The sequence below is a fragment of the Clarias gariepinus genome, chromosome 7 (genome assembly GCF_024256425.1).
Source record: "Clarias gariepinus isolate MV-2021 ecotype Netherlands chromosome 7, CGAR_prim_01v2, whole genome shotgun sequence".
Taxonomy (NCBI): Eukaryota; Metazoa; Chordata; class Actinopteri; order Siluriformes; family Clariidae; genus Clarias; species Clarias gariepinus.
Window position 1 is genome coordinate 32563416 of NC_071106.1, and position 19527 is coordinate 32582942.

Here is a 19527-nt window from a genome sequence, read left to right on the forward strand (position 1 = left end):
AAATTTAAATTTTAACAAATTCAAATTTTATTTGTTACATACACAGCCATACACAGTATGATATGCTGTAAAATGTATTAACAACCACCACTGATCTAAAAATCTATAGAAATATAGAGCATTTTAAATAAAAAATATAAAATAAGAATATGATTAAAGAAAAAGAGCATGAAAAGAAAATTTTCAAATAATATACAGTATAGAAAATATAAAAAAAAACTTTATACTGTAAAATTGACATTAAAAAAGGATTTAATATAAAACTGACATGGAATTGAGGTGGAATGTCCAGTCCTGAGCATACAGTATACCAGCTGCCTAACAGTGTGCAAAGTATGTGCAAATTCAAGATTCAAATAACTTTATTAATCCCAGAGGGAAATTGCTTAATTGCTTAAAAATGAGTAAATGAGTTAAATTTGAGAGCATCGCATGTGGTATGCAAATGGGCTATTAACGAGCATGTTGTATGTTGTCTCCACAGGTAACTACAGTAATACTGTACGTTTTTTTCTTACAGTACCACAGATGATGGACAGATTTCCACATTTCCCACCACGCAGCATGAAATCAATGAAAAACAAGCTAAATTCATGAAGTTGTGGGCTTGATATATGACACAATTATTTGAGGGTCTGTTTATTTTAGATTCTCTGTTAATAGCAGCATTTTATCACTTCAATAACACAGCAAACCGCATGTTTCACACTTCTCTGTGGATCGTGCGGCAAACTGACTGGTGGGTTTCACAAATTTCCCCCATTCATTTTTTTATCTTGAGGTAAGAGTAGGGCAAAAGTTTACTTTAATTATTTCTTAACATTTTACTTTCTCCTCCACAAGATAAATGGTCTCATCCTCTCTCCAGTTTTGCTTTCTTTTCAAGAGCATTTTGATCAGATTGTGACTGCCCAACTATATATAACTATATAAGTTTTGTCTTTGTACATAAAGCTTTCACACAACTGCCACTGATTTTACCATTTCGCTTTTCCACCATTTAAAACTACAAAAACCTACTATAAAGTACACCCTTAATCTTTTTTTTATTGAGTCATTTAGTTCATTTCATTCTTTTAATCGAAAATAAAATCAATATGGTAAATTTTCAATAAACACGACTATATACACAAATTTTGGCTATAGTTCCAATAATGAAAATATTACAATGTACTGTAGCCAAAGACATATTATGATAAACAGAATGAGCAGCTCACCTCTAGCAGCTATGAGAGTCAATTCGGACCAGAAGACTCGAAAGGTAACTACTTATTTTTGTTTCCTGTACATAACATATGGAGGTTTTGCGATGCTTTGTGCATGCGTGCCTAGTAGAAAATTAACAAATCTCTCTCTGAGACTGCTCATTCTTCTGAGTCACGTTAAAGACTCGTTCAAAAAGAATGAATGGTTCATGAATGACCCATCACTAAATGACACATCATAAAACCCAAATAACCAGTTTGAAGTCTTCCTGTTAACACACACCAGCATACACACCAGCACATATCATCATTGACCTATGTTGAGTTGCCATCAGTTTTTAATTAAAGCACCAGAGATCATGCGCTAAATCGTACATTACCTCACCATGCAGTGTGAAATTATTGAAAAACAAGCTGCTCGTTTCCCTGGAGTTGTAAACATAATCCATGGTGCACACATTCAAATAATAATTTCAAGCATTAATGAGTAGCCTTACAGTATATGAACTGAAAACATCATCACAGCATCGACACTCAAGTGGTTATAGATGTAAAGTGATCATCAATTTAGTATACTTACACAATGTTTTTAATATTCTTCGTTATAAGCAGTACTTCATTTCATTAATAATGTTTTTCAACACTTCTTAAACCTATGTGTGGCAAACTGACAGGTGGCATTTATGGTTTCTGTCCACTCACACTTTTTTTTATCTCTAAAAGTAAGAGTAGGTCTGCATTTTCCTATAATTATTTCTTCTTAGTAATTCTAAGACAAATGTCAAATACGGGCTTCTGGAATGAAATTTCAGGTTATTACTTAGACTATTAAAAAACATGTCATGTACACTGTCATAATATATACATATATTCAATTTATTCATGAAGCTCCCTACTTTTAGTCTTAGCGAGGAGTAGGACTGCATTACTGCATCACTGTTTACTGAGAGCTGTAAAGTAGGCTAAGAGGTTATAGTTAGATGTTGCAGTTTTTTTTATAGTTTTAAAAAGTGTAAAATTTAAATGTTGAAATCAGTACTATACAAATAAAAAAAAAAGCTTTATGCACATAGACAAAACTTATAGATTCATGACTCAGCCGCACAAAGTTATCATAATTAGACTCTTCCAATCAGAGTTGTTTCAAGACCCTATAATAGAACTGGATAATAATAATAATTTAAAAAGACTTAGAAAAAAAAGCTATACTGGAGAGAAGTTGGTTGCCAAGATAGTAGAATGATAAGAAATATTTATGAGAAGAGTCTGCTCTACTCTTATCTCTAAAGATAAAATATGAATTTGTGAAACCACCAATGCCACCTGTCAGTTTGCCACACATACCCCTCAGAAGTGCAAAAAATTTTCATACGCAAATTTTAACTTATAAAACAGAATCTCAAAAACAGTTGTGTACACTGTCGAATAAATCAATATAAAAAATATACAGTCATGTTAAAAGGAGAATGCCTCTTTTGTCCAAAAAGAACATGAAAGCACGACTGAGGTTTCCAAAACTGCATCTGAACAAAGCACTTTTGGAATAATTTCCTATGGACAGGTGAGACCAAGGGAACTTGTTTTGCCTTAATCCCCAGTGCCATGTTTGGCAAAAACCAAACACAATGGGTTAATCAGTATTCAGAACTTAACTCATTTGAAGTGAAGTGGTAAAACATTAACAGAATTGCCTAAACAAATGCCCAAGATACTTAATGAACTAAAGGAATTGTATTGTACCGAAGAGTTGGCCATAATGCGTCCACAATGATATTAGAAACTGATTAAGTCATACCAGAGTTATTGCTGCATGACAATTTATTGAATCATGGGCAATGCATAGTATTTCCCATATGATTTCTTTTCTTTTTGAAAAAGGTATATTTTCGTTGTTCATTTGAGCCTGTATTTGGCTTATACTAAGACCTGCTAGTACCATATGATCTTTTGTTTTTACACTAAAACACATAAAATTAAAAGAGGGAGTACTCAATTTTGCACATAACTCTATTAAAAGCCCAACAAACAGAAAAGCCAAAAAAAAAAAGAATTAATAAGTCAAGCATGAGTAAGGTGGTCTGGGATGTAGAGTATCCTGGATGGTGGTGGGATGGAGGATGGCTTTGGAAGTTCTGTGCCCAGTAGCATCCCCTCCCGATGTCCCATCATAGCAGGTCATGGGTGGTGGCCAATTTACGCCACTGCCATGGAGGGATCCAGGTCAGCCTTGGTTAATAATAATAATAATAATAATAATAATAATAATAATAATTAAAATAATAAGAATTTTTATTATTTATTATTATTATTAGCAGCAGTAGTAGTAGTAGTAGTAGTATGGTTTGTTCTTGTTGCTGTCTCTTCTATCATTACATTGGTTGCACATTTTGAGTTACACACATACATAGGAGTTATTAGAATGGACTTGTCAATGTCCTGTTTTCTTTTTCTTTCTTTGTTTTTTGTTTGTTGTTCATTATGGTTGTCACATGCGATAATAAACTCTCTCTGTTTGCATTATAATAAATAAAAATGTTCACTTTGACACATACTTCAAAAGGTCAATACTTCAAAGGTATACTTGTCTTGTAGTTTATGGAGGAATAGTTTCAAGTACTGTAAATAGTACAGAATAGTTGGAACTAAACCTTATTCTTTATGTACAGAGTGTTATTAATCCACACAGAATCAAATGAACATATGGCTGACAAATGAGTTATTTTAAACCATTCCTATATACAAGTGCTTCTCAAAGTAAAAAAAATAAAATAATTTAATTCAAAAAGTGAACCTTGTATATTCTAGATTTGTTACATGTAAATTTAAATATTTCAAGTCTGTTTTAATTTGCATAATTACAGTTACAGTTCATGAATTTAAGTATATTACTAGTCATACAATATAAATACTTTGGATGTCTCAGTCTAAATCATTACATTAAGACAGCTGTCCAACAAATCATTAATGACGGTAATGACACCAGGACGGTAAGCCACAGAAGGTCATCGCTAAAGACAATTCAAAAACTTGGAATAACTTCACAAGGATTAGAGACAGGCTGGAGTCAGTGCAACAAGATATCTTCAGGAAATGCCCGCAGTGTCCAAACTATCACTAACTGGGTTGCTGACAATATATTACTTGCCAGGCAATGCACCTGACCTGAACCCCATAGAAGAGAAAAACCTTTTTCAATATATCTAATATTTAAGATGCTGGTCTTTTGACTTTCATAAGATGTAATCCTTGATCATCAAAATCAAAACATGAAAAAAGGCTTTATATTTTACTGTATGTGTAATGAACCTAGAATGGATGAGAGTTTCACTTTTTGAATGAAATTACAAAAAAAAAAAAAAAAAATCCACAATATTCTTATTTTCTGAGATGCACTTGTACACAGAATTGCAAGCACACCAAAATGCATGCACACATATAAGCAGGCAGTCTGATCATGGCTTTAATGTACTGGGATACCTTTTTACCTTTATGTTATCCATCCACTAGTGAAGTGCTGGGATAAATGAATTAGTTAAGCAGGGGATTATATAAAAAAATAAATGTACTTTGTTCTCTCATAACTATGTTCTGATGTTCTGCACAATCAAAAGTCCCAGTCTAACTCGAACGCCCATTGTACAAATTATGCATATTATTTGTAACAATACATACAAAATATCTTCTTCTGAAAAAAAAAATCCAGTGCTTTACTAATTAAATAATAAAATCCCAGTGAGTATATTGACTTAAAATTTACACATACTGTATAATGTCTTTTGACACATAACTTCCAGACAATGGCCTTAATGTGGAGTGGAATTGACTCTGATTTAAATAATTCCTCCAATCATTTTCCATATAATTCAAGTTAGGGTATTGGCCTTCTGTTGCTTTTTCGGCTGTTCTTTACTCCATTAACATTTCCTTCAATTATGCATAATACCCCAGAAATGTTTTTAGGAATGGAGCACCATGTTCAATCTAAATCCGAAATTTGGTCACACGACCATTTCAATCGTCCTTCTTTATACACATGATGTTCTTTCTTCATACATAAAATCTTTTTTTTCCAAACACAAAACGTTGTATTCTTGGCATAAAATTAAACATTTTCCACTCACCATAGTATAGTATAATCCGAATTAGGTCTTATTTGTATAATGTTGTATAATTTGTATAATTTAACATTTTGACTTTATTGTTTAGCAGAAAGGTTTTGAATGTAATGTAGACATGGAGATGATTGGTGTGCAGTTCATATTTAATTATATTTTTTCCATTATGAATAAATGTTAAGTCAAAAGAAGATGTGTAAATTTAATTTGGATATATGCACTGGAAGTATCTTTTAAAAAAATGGGTGCGAAAGCGGAATGAAAAGCGGAAATTACAAAAGGAAAACAATCTTAAAGGACAACTGTTTCATGTCTTATACCATTTAGCTAAACTTCCCTTAAGATAAATTTATTATAGTGCATTTTTTTTTGTTGCCATTTTTAGACAGTATCATGGAATGTTCATATAAAATACCTTTTTACTCTTACCACACCATATCTATGGCTCTTTTGCAAATCTTTACAGATTTTCTGGTGTATCAATGATTAGTTATGTATTTCAGTTACTGCCCAGTGTTTCTTGAAGGACTTTAGAAACAGCTGGGATCAGACTGTCCGCATAGTCCCTGACACGTGTGTCTAATATTTGATTCTTTTGATCCAAAATTTCATTTGAAATTTCTCTCATGTGATACATATGGGCAATCGAAGAGTCCACTCTGACACTACCACTTATAGACTGCAAAAGGCCATGGACTGTAACCTGATACACAAAGCGAGGGTCAATAATGACTTTAAAGTTATTAAACTTAGTTGGATCATTGCTCATTTTTACAATATGTTCCAAAATGTTTACTCCCGGGACATTATTCCAGGAGTCCGGTGAATATCTAGGGTTTGAATCCTTGATGGAAAGAGGAAAATAATTATTCTCAAATTCAAAGGCACCTATATGATTGTATTTCCTTTCCAATTCAGGCAGGAGCTCTGTCCAGGTTTTTACATTCATAGGCAGAATAAGTTCATCCAAGTCTTGCAGAGCTACATAGCGACTCTGGTACATGTATCGATACACACAGTCATTGAGTGCCGAAATCTGCCCAAAGTAGTGCAGCTGCCCTGATGAAACTGACTTCAGCCAGCCTCTAGAAGCATTGATGTATGGTGATAAATTCCAAGGGATAAGTTCTACAAAATTTTGCTTGACGTAGTAATCCAGGACTTTCTGTACATTCGAATCACAGCTAGTTTTGTAAATAGCTACCTTTTGGACACCGAGTATCTTGAACATCTCCATGGCCTGCACAAGCTCCAGGACATTTTTATATTCATACATGACAGAAATGCAGACTGCAAACTCATAAGGAAATGTTTCAGGCATGACAATCTCTTGATTCGTAACAGGTTGTTGGAAGGTGTAAATGTCGTGTGAAGGTCCGTCCTCTTTAACTGGTGGGGAAGTGATAGCCACGTGTGTCGGTTTTGTACATGTTACAGGTAACCTGCAGGTAATATCAGCCGTGCCATATTCATATCCAAAGTGGTCAGAATGAATTTTGCATGTAGCCGGTACAGATTCACTTTTTCCGTTGCAGCACAGCAAGCATTGATACTGTGCGTCCTCATTGCGAAGCACTATAGCGATTGTATGTATCATTTTCGCTCCATGGCGGTGCTCTATATAGGAGCCGACCATATATGATTTATGATTGTTCACTTTAATAATTGGATCATTTCGCACTGGCACACCACATGGCAGGACCAGGACAGGTGTCGTCTTATTTTTATAGTCAGGGGACTTAGGACGTGGAGGTGGTATAATCGTTTGTTTTTGGAAAAGAAAGTAGATGATGTAAATGAGCACAGGAATAATTAGAAGGAGAAAATATATCTTTACAAAAGCTCCCTGCTTTATGGAGGCATATTCTGACCTGTAAAGCAAAAAAAAAACAACAATTAAAATTAGATAAAATTGGTGCAGGCAGCAAAATTATATAGGTCTGATGAGAAAAATAACTGATTCTTGCCTTTCAAATTGGATTATAGCACATAGAAATGTGTAGCTTCAAATTCATGTGAAATCTGACTGCTTGACTATCCTTAAGTTTGATAACTCAAATTGGAATTGTCTTTTTGTTATCATTGATTGTGCTTCTTGATTTGAAGAAACAAAAATATTATGTTGATCACGTGTAAAGTTTAACCCCAATAGAGCTCACCTGCATAGAGTATAATCATGCCTACAAAGCTTCATAAAAGATCAAGTGAACACAAAAACTGAGAACATGATTTTAAATATCAGGGTAAACATTGAAAGTTTTTTTAAATAAATAAATAAATATATAAATATGGGTCAATGACGTGACGCCCCCTTTTTCTGTCCGGGTTAATTTTATTTTGCAGAAAAAACAAAAAAATACATAAAAATTTCTCATCTACTTGTTATACCTTCTTTACCTACTAAACCACTCTAACTTCTCCAAATTTTTAAGTTTTTCATAATTTTTCTGCTATCCGAAGTGCCAAAACATCATATGGGGCGACCGTCCGGCCTTGACTTTTGTTAGGAAAACTGGTTTAAAAACACTTTAAATCAACCTAAATATATTCCTTTTCCTAGTTGGCATAATTTCAAACATGTTTTACACTCATTGACAAAACTATAAAGCATTTGCACATATATTTCTATCATGATATAAAAAACGAATATTGTCCGAATTATGCTGATTCTATCCATATCATCCGGGGCGACCATCAACAAACCACAATTTTGGGACCTTTATTTTGAAAAACATTTTAAGGATGGGATACTGCATCAGCCAGACACAAGTGAAGACCCCCTGGAAACAACTGTATAGTAAATCAGTCTCTCTAATATAGTAAGAAAAAGCTGTTTTTTAACTGCTGTAATGTCGTAGTCACTTTTGGTCATCATGTGGGGCGACCACCCCAAAACTGTGAATTATAATTTTTTTCCCACAAATCTATATTTTGATGATAAATTTGATAGTGCTTTGTCACTAGAAGAAGCTTGTTTGGTTTCTGAGGCTAACCGTTAGCCTGTTATACTTGAGTAAACTTGAAAACATCATATGGGGCGACCGAGTATCATGTGGGGCGACCACTGCTGAGTGTTTTAAATGATAGATATATGTCCTATATTTGTAGTTTTCATATCCTATACATCAATTATATACATAGAGGTAATTGTTTAAGCATAATTATTTGTATATTTTATCTTTTTTTTTATTCAGCCATTTTCCATTCCTTTTATAGGGATAAACATTTCTTTTTTGTTGTAGTACAATCCTACAGGAAAAAAAAAACTACACAATGACATTCTATTTATCTGACTATACATGTATTAGTCATTTAAAACAAGTTTTAACCTATTTTACCTATTTCCTAGATGGCACGATTAACAAGCAAAGAGAGGACTGCTTGTCATAGACAGAAAGTCAACTCCAACCCTGCAGCAAGAGCAGAGTATCTCAACATCAAAGTACAACGGTTGTTACAGTTTCTTGCATAAATCCACTGTAGTCACGACAAGTCCTTTGCTGTGTTCTGTAGCTTCGGTAGATTACAGTTACAACAACTTATTTTACTGTATGCTTTACCTCACAGTATCACGGTCAAAAGCTTGTATTCTCCACACCTTTCTGTATCCTTCCATGTCATAACAACAACTTGCAACTAACGTGCGTGATAGACATGCAGCTACACAACTGTGGGATGATGTCACAGAACAACTCATGAAATGATGTCACAATACAACTTACGAGTATAATACTACGTGCTTAAACTAATAAACTCAATGGAATTAATGTATAATGCTTAACTAACAAATTGAAATGAAATAAACACAACAAATTACAAAAATGAAATATGGCCCTTACAATGAGAAAAGAAAAGGGAAAGGGCCAGAAAAAGAAACTTATTATTTGTGATATTTGAATGTTGAAAGGTTAATTGAGATGCAAGTAGTGTTCATCCCTGTCCAATAAGTCAAAAAGGTTCCAAAAAAGAGATTCTTTACTCAGCTTCTTAAGTTCTTGAAGCATTTAATGTGTGTTGCAATAAAAATTATATAATTTTAAATGTTAAAGTCCTTCTGATTTGTTATATTTAAATGTTGAAATGTTATTCGAATAAAAAGAGTTAAATTTTCTTTCGTCTTGAACTCTTTTGTGTACATTTTAACTGAAATTTTTATATCTGTGGTTTTCTTATCATTTGGGGCGACCATATGTCATATGGGGTAACCAACAAATGGCAATAATTACACTAAATTCATAACCAAATATTCATCAGTTCAGCCTCAAATATTAATCAGTGGTATGCTATTGTTGAATGTGTAATATCTGTATAAATGCTAATCCAGTTTTTTTGCTTTTGAAGTAAAAATCAGTATTGTAACTTTTCCTTTTCTCTAGCCAGATCATGAGCTTTTTCCGTCCACTTCTCAAACGCGCTCCAGCGCTTCCTGCGAGTGGGCGGAAGAAACTTTCTCTCTCGCCTCTGCGAAGTTGAAAACTATCACTTCAGAGCGCTCCTCTAATGATGAGCAAGCGTATCAGTTGTTATTAAAGGTGGTAACCTGCGCGGTCGAACGCGTACACCTCGATTTCGACGTAAAAAATAAATAAATAAATAAATAAAATAAATCCCACAAACACTCAAAGTTAGACAACAGGTTTCTGTCGGGTGGCGGAGAAGGGGCATCAATGATGGCCCCTCTTCTTCTTGGCGACCTCCATGAGTTAACTCTTTCATGGAATAAGCCGTATTTATCCCATGTTTTTGTGATATTGACATTGATTTGTTTCCATGTCATTGATTAAAGCGTGGTCCTTTATGATGATGTCCCAGATCAAAGAGACGCTTGCGGGCTATCTCTCTCCTGGGAGCTCATCCTCCCGGGAAAAATCCATACTCCATGGACTAACTAAAACTTAGACTAACATCTTTGCTGGTGGGGAAACATTTTTCAGGCAGCGGGTCAGGTTAGTGCTGTCATGCACACAATGGCTTTGCAGGCATACCAGACTGACCTACTGAGAGCTGAGCACTGGCAGGAGGCACGTGTTCCCATGTTTCAGGATGCCGAACATCTAACACACCCATCTAGCCAAAGTGTCAAACTTTTTGCACCTTTTAGAGAGGCCGGGAGCGGGGCAACCAACTGCCAGGTATGTTTCTTTAGGTATGAAGCACTGTGGAGGACCAGCACCTTTAGGAGGCCGTGGATCAATCTGGTGTTTCGGAGAGCAGCGGTCTCCAATGAAACTTTAGGTGTTCGGTTCCTTCCTGCCATGTTTCAGGAGGACGAACATCTAACCCCCGTCTAATCTTACATATCATGGGTGTCACATGGGATTCGACCGCAATGCAGGCACAGCTGTCTCCTGTGTGCGTCGAATCCATTCTCAATAGCCTAAAGGAGATCAAGAATCTCATGGCAGCTTCCGGTTTCCACGGCGATACCCTTGGACCTTCTGCACTTGAGATCACTCCAGTTGTGGCTAAAAACCAGGGGATTTCGTCCAAGGGCCAATCCCCTGAGGCAATAGTGGTTATGCGCTGAGAGCTTCGTACCCTCTCTATAGAGCTAGCGCCTCGGCATTGACATGTTGTCCTAGCTCCCCTCGTTTTCTTTAGGATGGAGTTTGAACGCCACGCAAAGTGTTCTCTTTCCTACTCCAAAGTATGAAATTGAGTGTCATGTGGGATCCGACCGCAATGCGGGCACAGCTGTCTCCTGCGGGTGACGAATCCATTTTTAACACTCTAAAGAAGTTCAAGCTAGTGCAGGAAGTAACTTTCACCGCCTTCAGTGGTGGTTAAGTGCCGGGGGATTTCATCCAAGGGCCAATCCTCAGTTGCAATAAGGGTTGCGCACCGAGAGCTTCGTACCCTCTCTATGTGGTTCAGACCCTGGTCCTTGACTCTGAGTCCCACTCTAGGTCCGTGTTGTCATCGCAAGCTGCTAACGACAGACGTTTTCCCTCACGGGCTGGGGTGCGGCCTTAGATGGCCATCCAGCCCAAGGGATCTGGAGAGGTCATCTTCTCGCGTAGGACATCAATTGACTCGAAATGATGACCCTATTTCTGGCCATGAAATACTCCCTCCAGCAGTCAAGAGGTTAACATGTCCTAGCGCGGATGGACAACACTACGTAGTCTTGTAAATATCGCCTGCGCAAACTAGACTTGTGCCGCTAGGAAACCTAGCGCACTAGGTTCTGCTTTAAGGACAGGACAAATTTTGTCCCTTTAGGATCATTTACATTCCAGGACATGGAAAAAACTTGCAGACCTAGTCCACTGCCAAACTGTTTCAGTGCTGGAGTTTCTGCACGAAAATTGACCTTCGGCTTATGCCCTAGTACACTCAGAACATACTTAGCCACTTTTTGGCCTACGTCCTGACTGATGGGGTTTGTGGAAAGCACCCCTCAGTTGCCGGCTTCTTTGCGGGACTAATCAGCCTTTCTAGCGTGCTTAGGTTTTGTCAATTGGCTAGCTAAAGCCATTCTACATCCTCACCCAACTATCTTCCGCAGTTGTTCTCGAAGCCTCTGTCCTCCGCCGTTACAGCTCCAGAGCAGTAAGACTTCATTCACTGTGTCCAGTTCATGCCCTTCAAAATTTACAGCACACCACCGCACTAGCCAGTGGCGTAAATCAGAGCAGGTTTTCATATGTCATGGGAGATGCTAGTGCCCTAGCCTATGAGGCGAGTGGCACACTTCGTCTCTAGTGATTAGGGCCCATTTGACCAGGAAGCTTGCCTCATCAGATGCTCTGGCTAGAGAGGCTGGTTGCCTTTTCCGCAAGACATTCATCAGGCTTCATAGTTGGGGGCCAGGCTCGCAGGTCCTCGAGTCAGCATCCCAAAATTATGTCTAAGACTCTTTGGGGGAACTGTGCGCACACCACACAACCCTGGGGGTCCAGACACTTGCAGTGCGGCAAAGTGGGTATTTTCTTTCCCATAGCGTTTTCACGCAGCATCGAGTGCAGCTTTTAAAAGAGAACGTCTAGGGTTACTTTGCTGTAACCCTGTTCCATGAAAAAGCGGGAACGAGATGCTGCGCTCGAATGCCGCACTGCGGACATGACTGGACATCCTTCAGACATGATTGACCTGAGGATGTTTCTGGCTTACTACTATTTATAACCTCATCGGTTGACGTCACCTGACCGAGGTCACGAGGAGACGTTCCCATAGCGTTTTCACGCAGCATCTCATTCCCGCTTTTTCAGGAAACAGGGTTACAGCAAAGAAACCCATGACGATTTTCGCCATGGGAATTGAGATCCCGATTCTCTCACACGATTCTCTCTGTCTCTTTGTTTTTTTCTTCCAACAAAAAACATTAATTGCACTTAAGAAAACAAATTGTTGTCTGCACAGGACTTTTAACTCTCTTGTATTAAAATAAATGTTTCCTTTCACTATTTTGTAAAATAAAGGAAAAATAAAAGTTGTTAAACATAAATATAATATAAACAATGATACAGTACATAAAAATAACTAAAAGTAGCATGTGTCCATTTTGGACACTCAGACAACTACAGAACTTTATCATGTGTATTAGTTTCTTTTATTATTTTTATTATTATTATATAATTAATAAAATAATAAGGCAAATGTAATACTGTTATGTAATTTGTTATTAAATACATTGTTTACAGCGTAGAATTTATTGTTGTCAAAGGGTTTATTGCTCAGGGTTTATGGACCACGCCATCCAGCCGGCCGAGTTCTTCTCAGTTCACCGCATGGACAGGACACGGGACTCGGGGAAGTCAAGGGGAGGCGGGGTGCGCTTAATGGTGAACAGCAGCTGGTGCAACAACGCGAGCATTGTTCCTCTCACACGCTCCTGCACACCAAATCTGGAACTACTGTACTGTCCATCATGTGTCGTCCTTTTTATCTTCCTCGGGAGTTTACATCGGTCATAATCAGTGCCGTTTATATTCCACCACAAGTGGACACGGACACTGCCTTATGCGAGCTGCATGAGGCACTTACACAGCACCAAACATAACACCGGGACGCTGCGCTTATTGTGGCGCCGAACTTTTATCAGCATATCACTTGCCCCATCAGGGGCGAAAGGACACTGGATCACTGTTACACTACAGTCAAGGACGGCTACAAGGCACAATCTTGTCTAACGTTTGGTAAATCCGACCACGCCGCCATCTTCCTCATGCCAAAATACAAACAAAGGCTGAAACAGGAAGTTCCGGTTCAGAGGGAGGTCGCGCGCTGGACGGACCAATCGGTGGCCGCGTTACAGGACGCACTCGATGACGCAGACTGGGACATGTTCAGAACCAGCTCCGATGATGACGTCAGCGTGTTTACGGAAGCAGTTGTGGGATTCATCGGGAAACTAGCGGACGATACCGTAGAAAAAAAGACTATTAAAACGTTTCCCAACCAGAAGCCGTGGGTGGATAAAACCATCCGCGACGCTCTGAGATCTCGCACCGCTGCCTACAACACGGGACTCGCGTCGGGGGACATGGAACCATACAAGGCTGCGTCATACAGCGTCCGGAAGGCGGTAAAAGAGGCGAAGCAACGCTACAGGAGGAAACTAGAGTCACAACTCCAACAGAGTGACTCTAGGAGCCTGTGGCAGGGATTAAGGACAATAACGGATTATAAAGCACCAACATCCGGTATGATGAACGCAGACATGTCTCTGGCAGACGAGCTGAACACTTTCTATGCTCGCTTCGAGGCTGCAGCTAAAGACGCTAGCGATGCTAATGCTAGCGGCGCTAACGGCTGCAGACAGGAAGTCCCTGCCAGCACCGGAAGCGCGTTCATCATCACAGAGCATGACGTGAGGAGAGCCTTCAAGAGAGTGAACACCAGGAAAGCAGCAGGACCAGACGGCATCTCAGGCCGTATTCTCAGAGCCTGCGCTGACCAGCTAGCACCTGTGTTCACTGAGATATTTAACATCTCTTTATCTCAGTCGGTGACCCCACATGCTTCAAAGAATCCATTATTGTTCCTGTCCCAAAGAAACCTCAACCTGCTTCTCTTAATGACTATCGCCCTGTAGCCCTCACCTCAGTAGTGATGAAGTGCTTTGAACACCTGGTCAGAGACTTGATTATTTCTTCACTACTGGACCCACTGGACCCACTACAGTTTGCTTATCGTCCAAACCGTTCCACGGACAATGCAATCTCTCATCTCCTCCATACATCTCTCACTCACCTGGACACTCGGAGGGGGAATTATGTGAAAATCCTCTTCATCAACTACAGTTCTGCATTTAATACCATAATTCCCTCCACACTCACCACCAAGCTGGAGCACCTGGGACTCAGCTCATCAATGTGTCAGTGGATCTCCAATTTTGACTGACTGGCAGACCACAGGCAGAAAGGATGGGCGGACATGTCTCAGCCTTCATCACTCTCAGCACTGGAGCCCCCCAGGGTTGTGTTCTGAGCCCCCTGCTGTACTCTCTGTACACCCACGACTGCGTGGCCACTACCAGCTCCACCACCATCATCAAGTTTGCTGACGACACTGTTGTGGTGGGCCTGATCACGAACAACGATGAGACGGCCTACCTGGAGGAGGTTGGAAATCTGGAGAACTGGTGCCAGAGAAACAATCTCCTCCTGAACGTCAGCAAGACAAAGGAGCTGATAGTGGACTTCAGTACAAAGCAGGTGAGGAACTACCAGACCCCCGTCATCAACAGGAGCCCAGTGGAGAGAGTGGACAGCTTCAGATACCTCGGTGTTCACATCACGCAGGACCTGGCATGGTCCTGTCACATCAACACCGTGGTAAAAAAGGCCCGGCAGCGTCTCTACCACCGCAGACGCTTGAGAGACTTTGGACTGCCCTCCAAGGTGCTCAGGAATTTCTACTCCTGTACCATAGAGAGCATCCTGACGGGAAATATCATGACCTGGTTCGGGAACAGCACCATGCAGGACAGACGAGCTGGGCCACCCCAATATCGGACTGTTTACTCTGTTGCGGTCTGGGAAGCGATTCCGCTCCCTGAAGGCCAACACAGAGAGACTGAGGAGGAGCTTCTTCCCGCAGGCGATAAGGTCTCTCAACCACAACCACACCACTATGCAGAACTAACACAATCTTTTCATAATTGATCAAATCTATCAATCTTTTTACATCCATGAACACTATGGACAATTACACGCACACCTTCCTTCATATCTACACTACATGTTGTACGCTTACATTCTGGACCATTGCACAAAGACACTTTAATAATTTTGCACACCTACCTTCACAACTAAACTACATGTTTACGTTTACATCCTGGACCAGTGCACAAAGACACTTTAATAACCTCTGCACAAAGACACTTTGGTTCTATGTACCCAGTACAGTATATTTCAATTTGCACAGTATATTTCTATTTTTATGTACATCATATTTCTATTTTTATTTTTAGTTCTATTTTTCCTAGCACATTTCTATTTTTATTTTTAGTTCTATTTTTCCTAGTTTAATTTAATTTTTCTATTTAATTTCTATCATATTTCTTTTATTCATATTTATTTCTTATTTGTAAACTTTAATTCTCTTTTAGGGTCAATGGCAGTCGTATAAGCATTTCACTACATCTCGTACTGTGTATGTTTGTGTATGTGACAAATAAAATTTGAATTTGATTTTGATAAACGCAACAACCAAAGAAAATCTAACACCCCTATCTTACCTACGTGGTTTCGCATACTACCCCAACTCCGGATTACTGCTTACCTTATTTAGCTCCACCTCCTTGTTACACGTCATGCAACAGTGGAACGCAGTAAATGAGGAAGAGAGATGAGAAGTGATCGAGTTGTATAACTATATATCTAGTATACTAATACAGTATATAATTTGCTAATCTGGGCTGATTGGTAATTTAATAGTGTTTTGTGTTACACTGAGTGCAACCAGTAACCTTGACTGATACAACAATCCAGGATTGTTTCAAGTAAATAAGTGAACTTGTGAATGCTGCGTTATCTGAATGAAGGGAAATACACGTAAGTGAATTAAAGTAACTGATCTCATGCATGAGATGCATGTATGTATAAGATCATGATTTTTTTTTTTTAATTAATCGTTCAGCTCTAGAAAACATTGTCAATATTTTCAAATAAAAATCCAAAAGGTATGGTGTGCAATTCAGCCGTACTAACTAAAATCCATTGAAACCAATTGTCTTCAGAAGTCAAATAATTAGTAAAAAGAGTCCATCTACAGTATGTATAATTTAATCTACAAATTAATCTATAAATACAACTGCTCTGTAAAACCCTCAGAAGTTTGTATGAGAAAATTAGTGAATTATGAAGCATGGTGAACAACAAGACCAGTCAGGGATAAAGTTGTGAAGAATTCTAAAGCAGAGTTAGGGTATAGAAGAATATCTTAAACTTTGAACTCATGGAACACTGTTCACTCCATCATTGGAAAATGGAAAGAGTATTGCACAACTGCAAACCTACCAATGGTGTCCACCTAAACTAACAAACTGGGCAAGGAGAGCATTAATCAGAAAAACAGCCAAGAGACACGTGTTAACTCTGGAGGGGCTACAGAGAGCCACAGCTCATGTGGGAGTCTACACATATACAACACTGTGCATGGTGGTGGCAGCATCATGTTGTGGGAAAGCTTTTCTTCAGCAGAGACAGGGAAGCTGGTCAAAGTTGATGGGAAGATGGATGGAGCCAAATACAGGGCAATTTATAGGCTGAAATCCAATTGGGGATCTGTGCGAAGAATGAAAATCGTTGTTCACAGATGAATAGTTGAGCTTGAACTATTTTGCAAAGGAGAATATGCAACATTTTTATTATCTAAATGTGCAAAGCTGGTAGAGACATGCCCCAAAAGAGTTGCACCTGTAACTGCAGCAAAAGGTGGTTCTACAAAGTAGACTTAAATACAAATACACACTACACTTTTCAGATATTTATTTATAAAAAAATGTGAAAACTGTGCATCATCTACCCTCCACTTCACAAGTATGTGTCACTTTGTATTGGTCTATAACGTAAAATCCCATTAAAATCCTTTTTAATGTTGCAAAAAAAGTGTAATGTTGTAATGTTACCAAAAAAAGATCAAGACGTATGAATATCTTTGCAACGCACTGTTAGCATTTACGCTATACAACGTTGTGATCTTATGCTTTTTATTTGACACTTGAAACATGTGGTGTTCTTTCTTACACATAAGGCCTAAAGAGATACTTGCAGTAAGTTTAAGTTAGAGTAAAGCCTGTCAACAACTCTAATCTTGTTCAATAGACAATAGTTTGTGTCAATTTTTGTTCATTATAATAAAACAATAATACAAAAATGAGTAATAAATAGTTTCATACCAATAAATCCTTATTGGCTGTTTGTTGCCTATATATATATATATATATATATATATATATAGAACTTGAGGACAACTTGATTATTGTATATGTTTTGCAGTTTAAATAAAAAATAAACAAATTAAAAAATATATTAAAAAAGGAAAGAATGTAGTTTTATGTTGAATGCGTTAAATGCATACCGTTATTTACTGCCAGTCTAAAACACTTCCTAAAGTTTCTATAATACGTCTTTATTTCTCTAAACGTTTATTATAACGGTTTTTAAAATAGAGCAAAATATCTCACTATGATTAACAATAAAATGGTAGGCTGTAAAGAAGGAAGTAGACTGCTGTAATATATAAATAAATAAATAACCGTTATACGCCACTTGGAACGAAAACGAAACTACTCGCGTATGGACAGGAACACTTACATTAACTCATAAATACAAATTATAGTTTGTTAGTAAGCGGTAAAAGCGAGTAGTAGAGTCGGAAAGTTGAAGTTAGTAATATATACAGCTTTAAAAACCCGTTACCTTCTGAGCGCCTGCGCGTTCATCTTCTCTTGGGCTAGTGCCCGTGTACACGAAAAACACAGACGTGTCCCGTCACTTTCTCACATTTTAGGCTTAAAGTAAGGCCTTTTTTTCGTGTGTCTTGACTTATTTTGCTTGGGAAGGCTTCCGACCATATCAACTACCACAACCTGACGTCTCCGTTACTGTCACTTTTGGCAAGGAAGTTACGCTCATGAGAGACGCCCTAGAAAGAGAGAGAGAGAGAGAGAAACTCTGCGTGTGTGTGTGTGTGTGTCTGTTCAGGGGCACATGTTTTCGGTTTGAACATTTGCTCACTTTGTCCCAACCTGAGTTTTCTGCACCACTGCCCTGTGAGATAACATGAACCGGGCAAGTTTTTTTTTTTTTTTTATCTTTGCTAACATTCGGGTTTTTACACCCAGCCCGCAAGTTCCCCTTACTCGCTTTACTGGTGGGAGAAGATTATACAGCTTCCTTAAAAAAAAAACCACACATGATTGATAAAAAATATTCACCCAGTTCCCCCGCCCCAGCTTTATTTTCCCCTGAGCGACGTCACCATTATGTCCACCGCGAGGAGTTTACATGTTCTGCACGAGCTTGGTAGGTTTCTTCCAAGTACTCCAGTTTCCTCTCACAGTCCAAAGATATGCAAACTACAGTAGGCTAATTCCCATTGTCGAATTGCTGGTTATGTGCGTGTCCTGTAATGGATTAGTATCTCGTCCAGTGCCTTGTGCCCTAATTCTCCTGGGACTTTTTTTTCTTTCTTTAAAAATGAAATAGTCTTGGAGAGTTTGTTAAAAAATACAAATACAAAAAAAACAAAAAAAACAATACATTTCTTTTATACATAAAATTGTATTACCTTTTTAAATATAAAATGAAGCTGTTAATTTAGCCTTGGATCTCAAAAGAAGAACAGTATTCAGTGTAATGGTCATTGTGGAAAAATTATTTCATAACATTTATTTAATCAGTTGAAACATGAATACAATCTTAAATACTGCTCTGAAATCTTAGAAATATAATCCATTATTTAAATTGTGCTATATCCCCTCCCTTCATAACTACTATTCAAGGTTAACCATGCGCGATAATTTGTTATTTAAAACCACCTTCTGATGTTAGAAAATGTAGACTGGTGTCATCTCAAGTAACAGTTTGCTTTCTGGCCTAAATCTGAACTTTTCTTAAAGCAAATTTATTTAAGCGTGGCATGGTGGTTTAAAGTGTTAGAGTTGTCACCTTGCACCCCTTGGGTTGAGTTGAGTTTGCATGTTGTCGGTGCATGACGGTACTCCGCTTTCCCTGCGGCTGTAGGCTGATTTGTGT

At 38.2% G+C, this 19527-nt stretch overlaps 1 protein-coding gene across 1 annotated transcript; it reads right to left on the reverse strand.

Moving 5' to 3' along the window:
* Window positions 1-4153: 4153 nt before the first annotated feature.
* Window positions 4154-18470, reverse strand: LOC128527776 (uncharacterized). The gene is made up of 2 exons (XM_053500350.1): window positions 18190-18470; window positions 4154-7191 (listed from the first exon to the last, which is right to left on the reverse strand). Exons 1-2 carry the CDS (start codon window positions 18210-18212, stop codon window positions 5820-5822), a joined length of 1395 nt encoding a protein of 464 aa, XP_053356325.1. The 5' UTR covers window positions 18213-18470; the 3' UTR covers window positions 4154-5819.
* Window positions 18471-19527: the final 1057 nt, after the last annotated feature.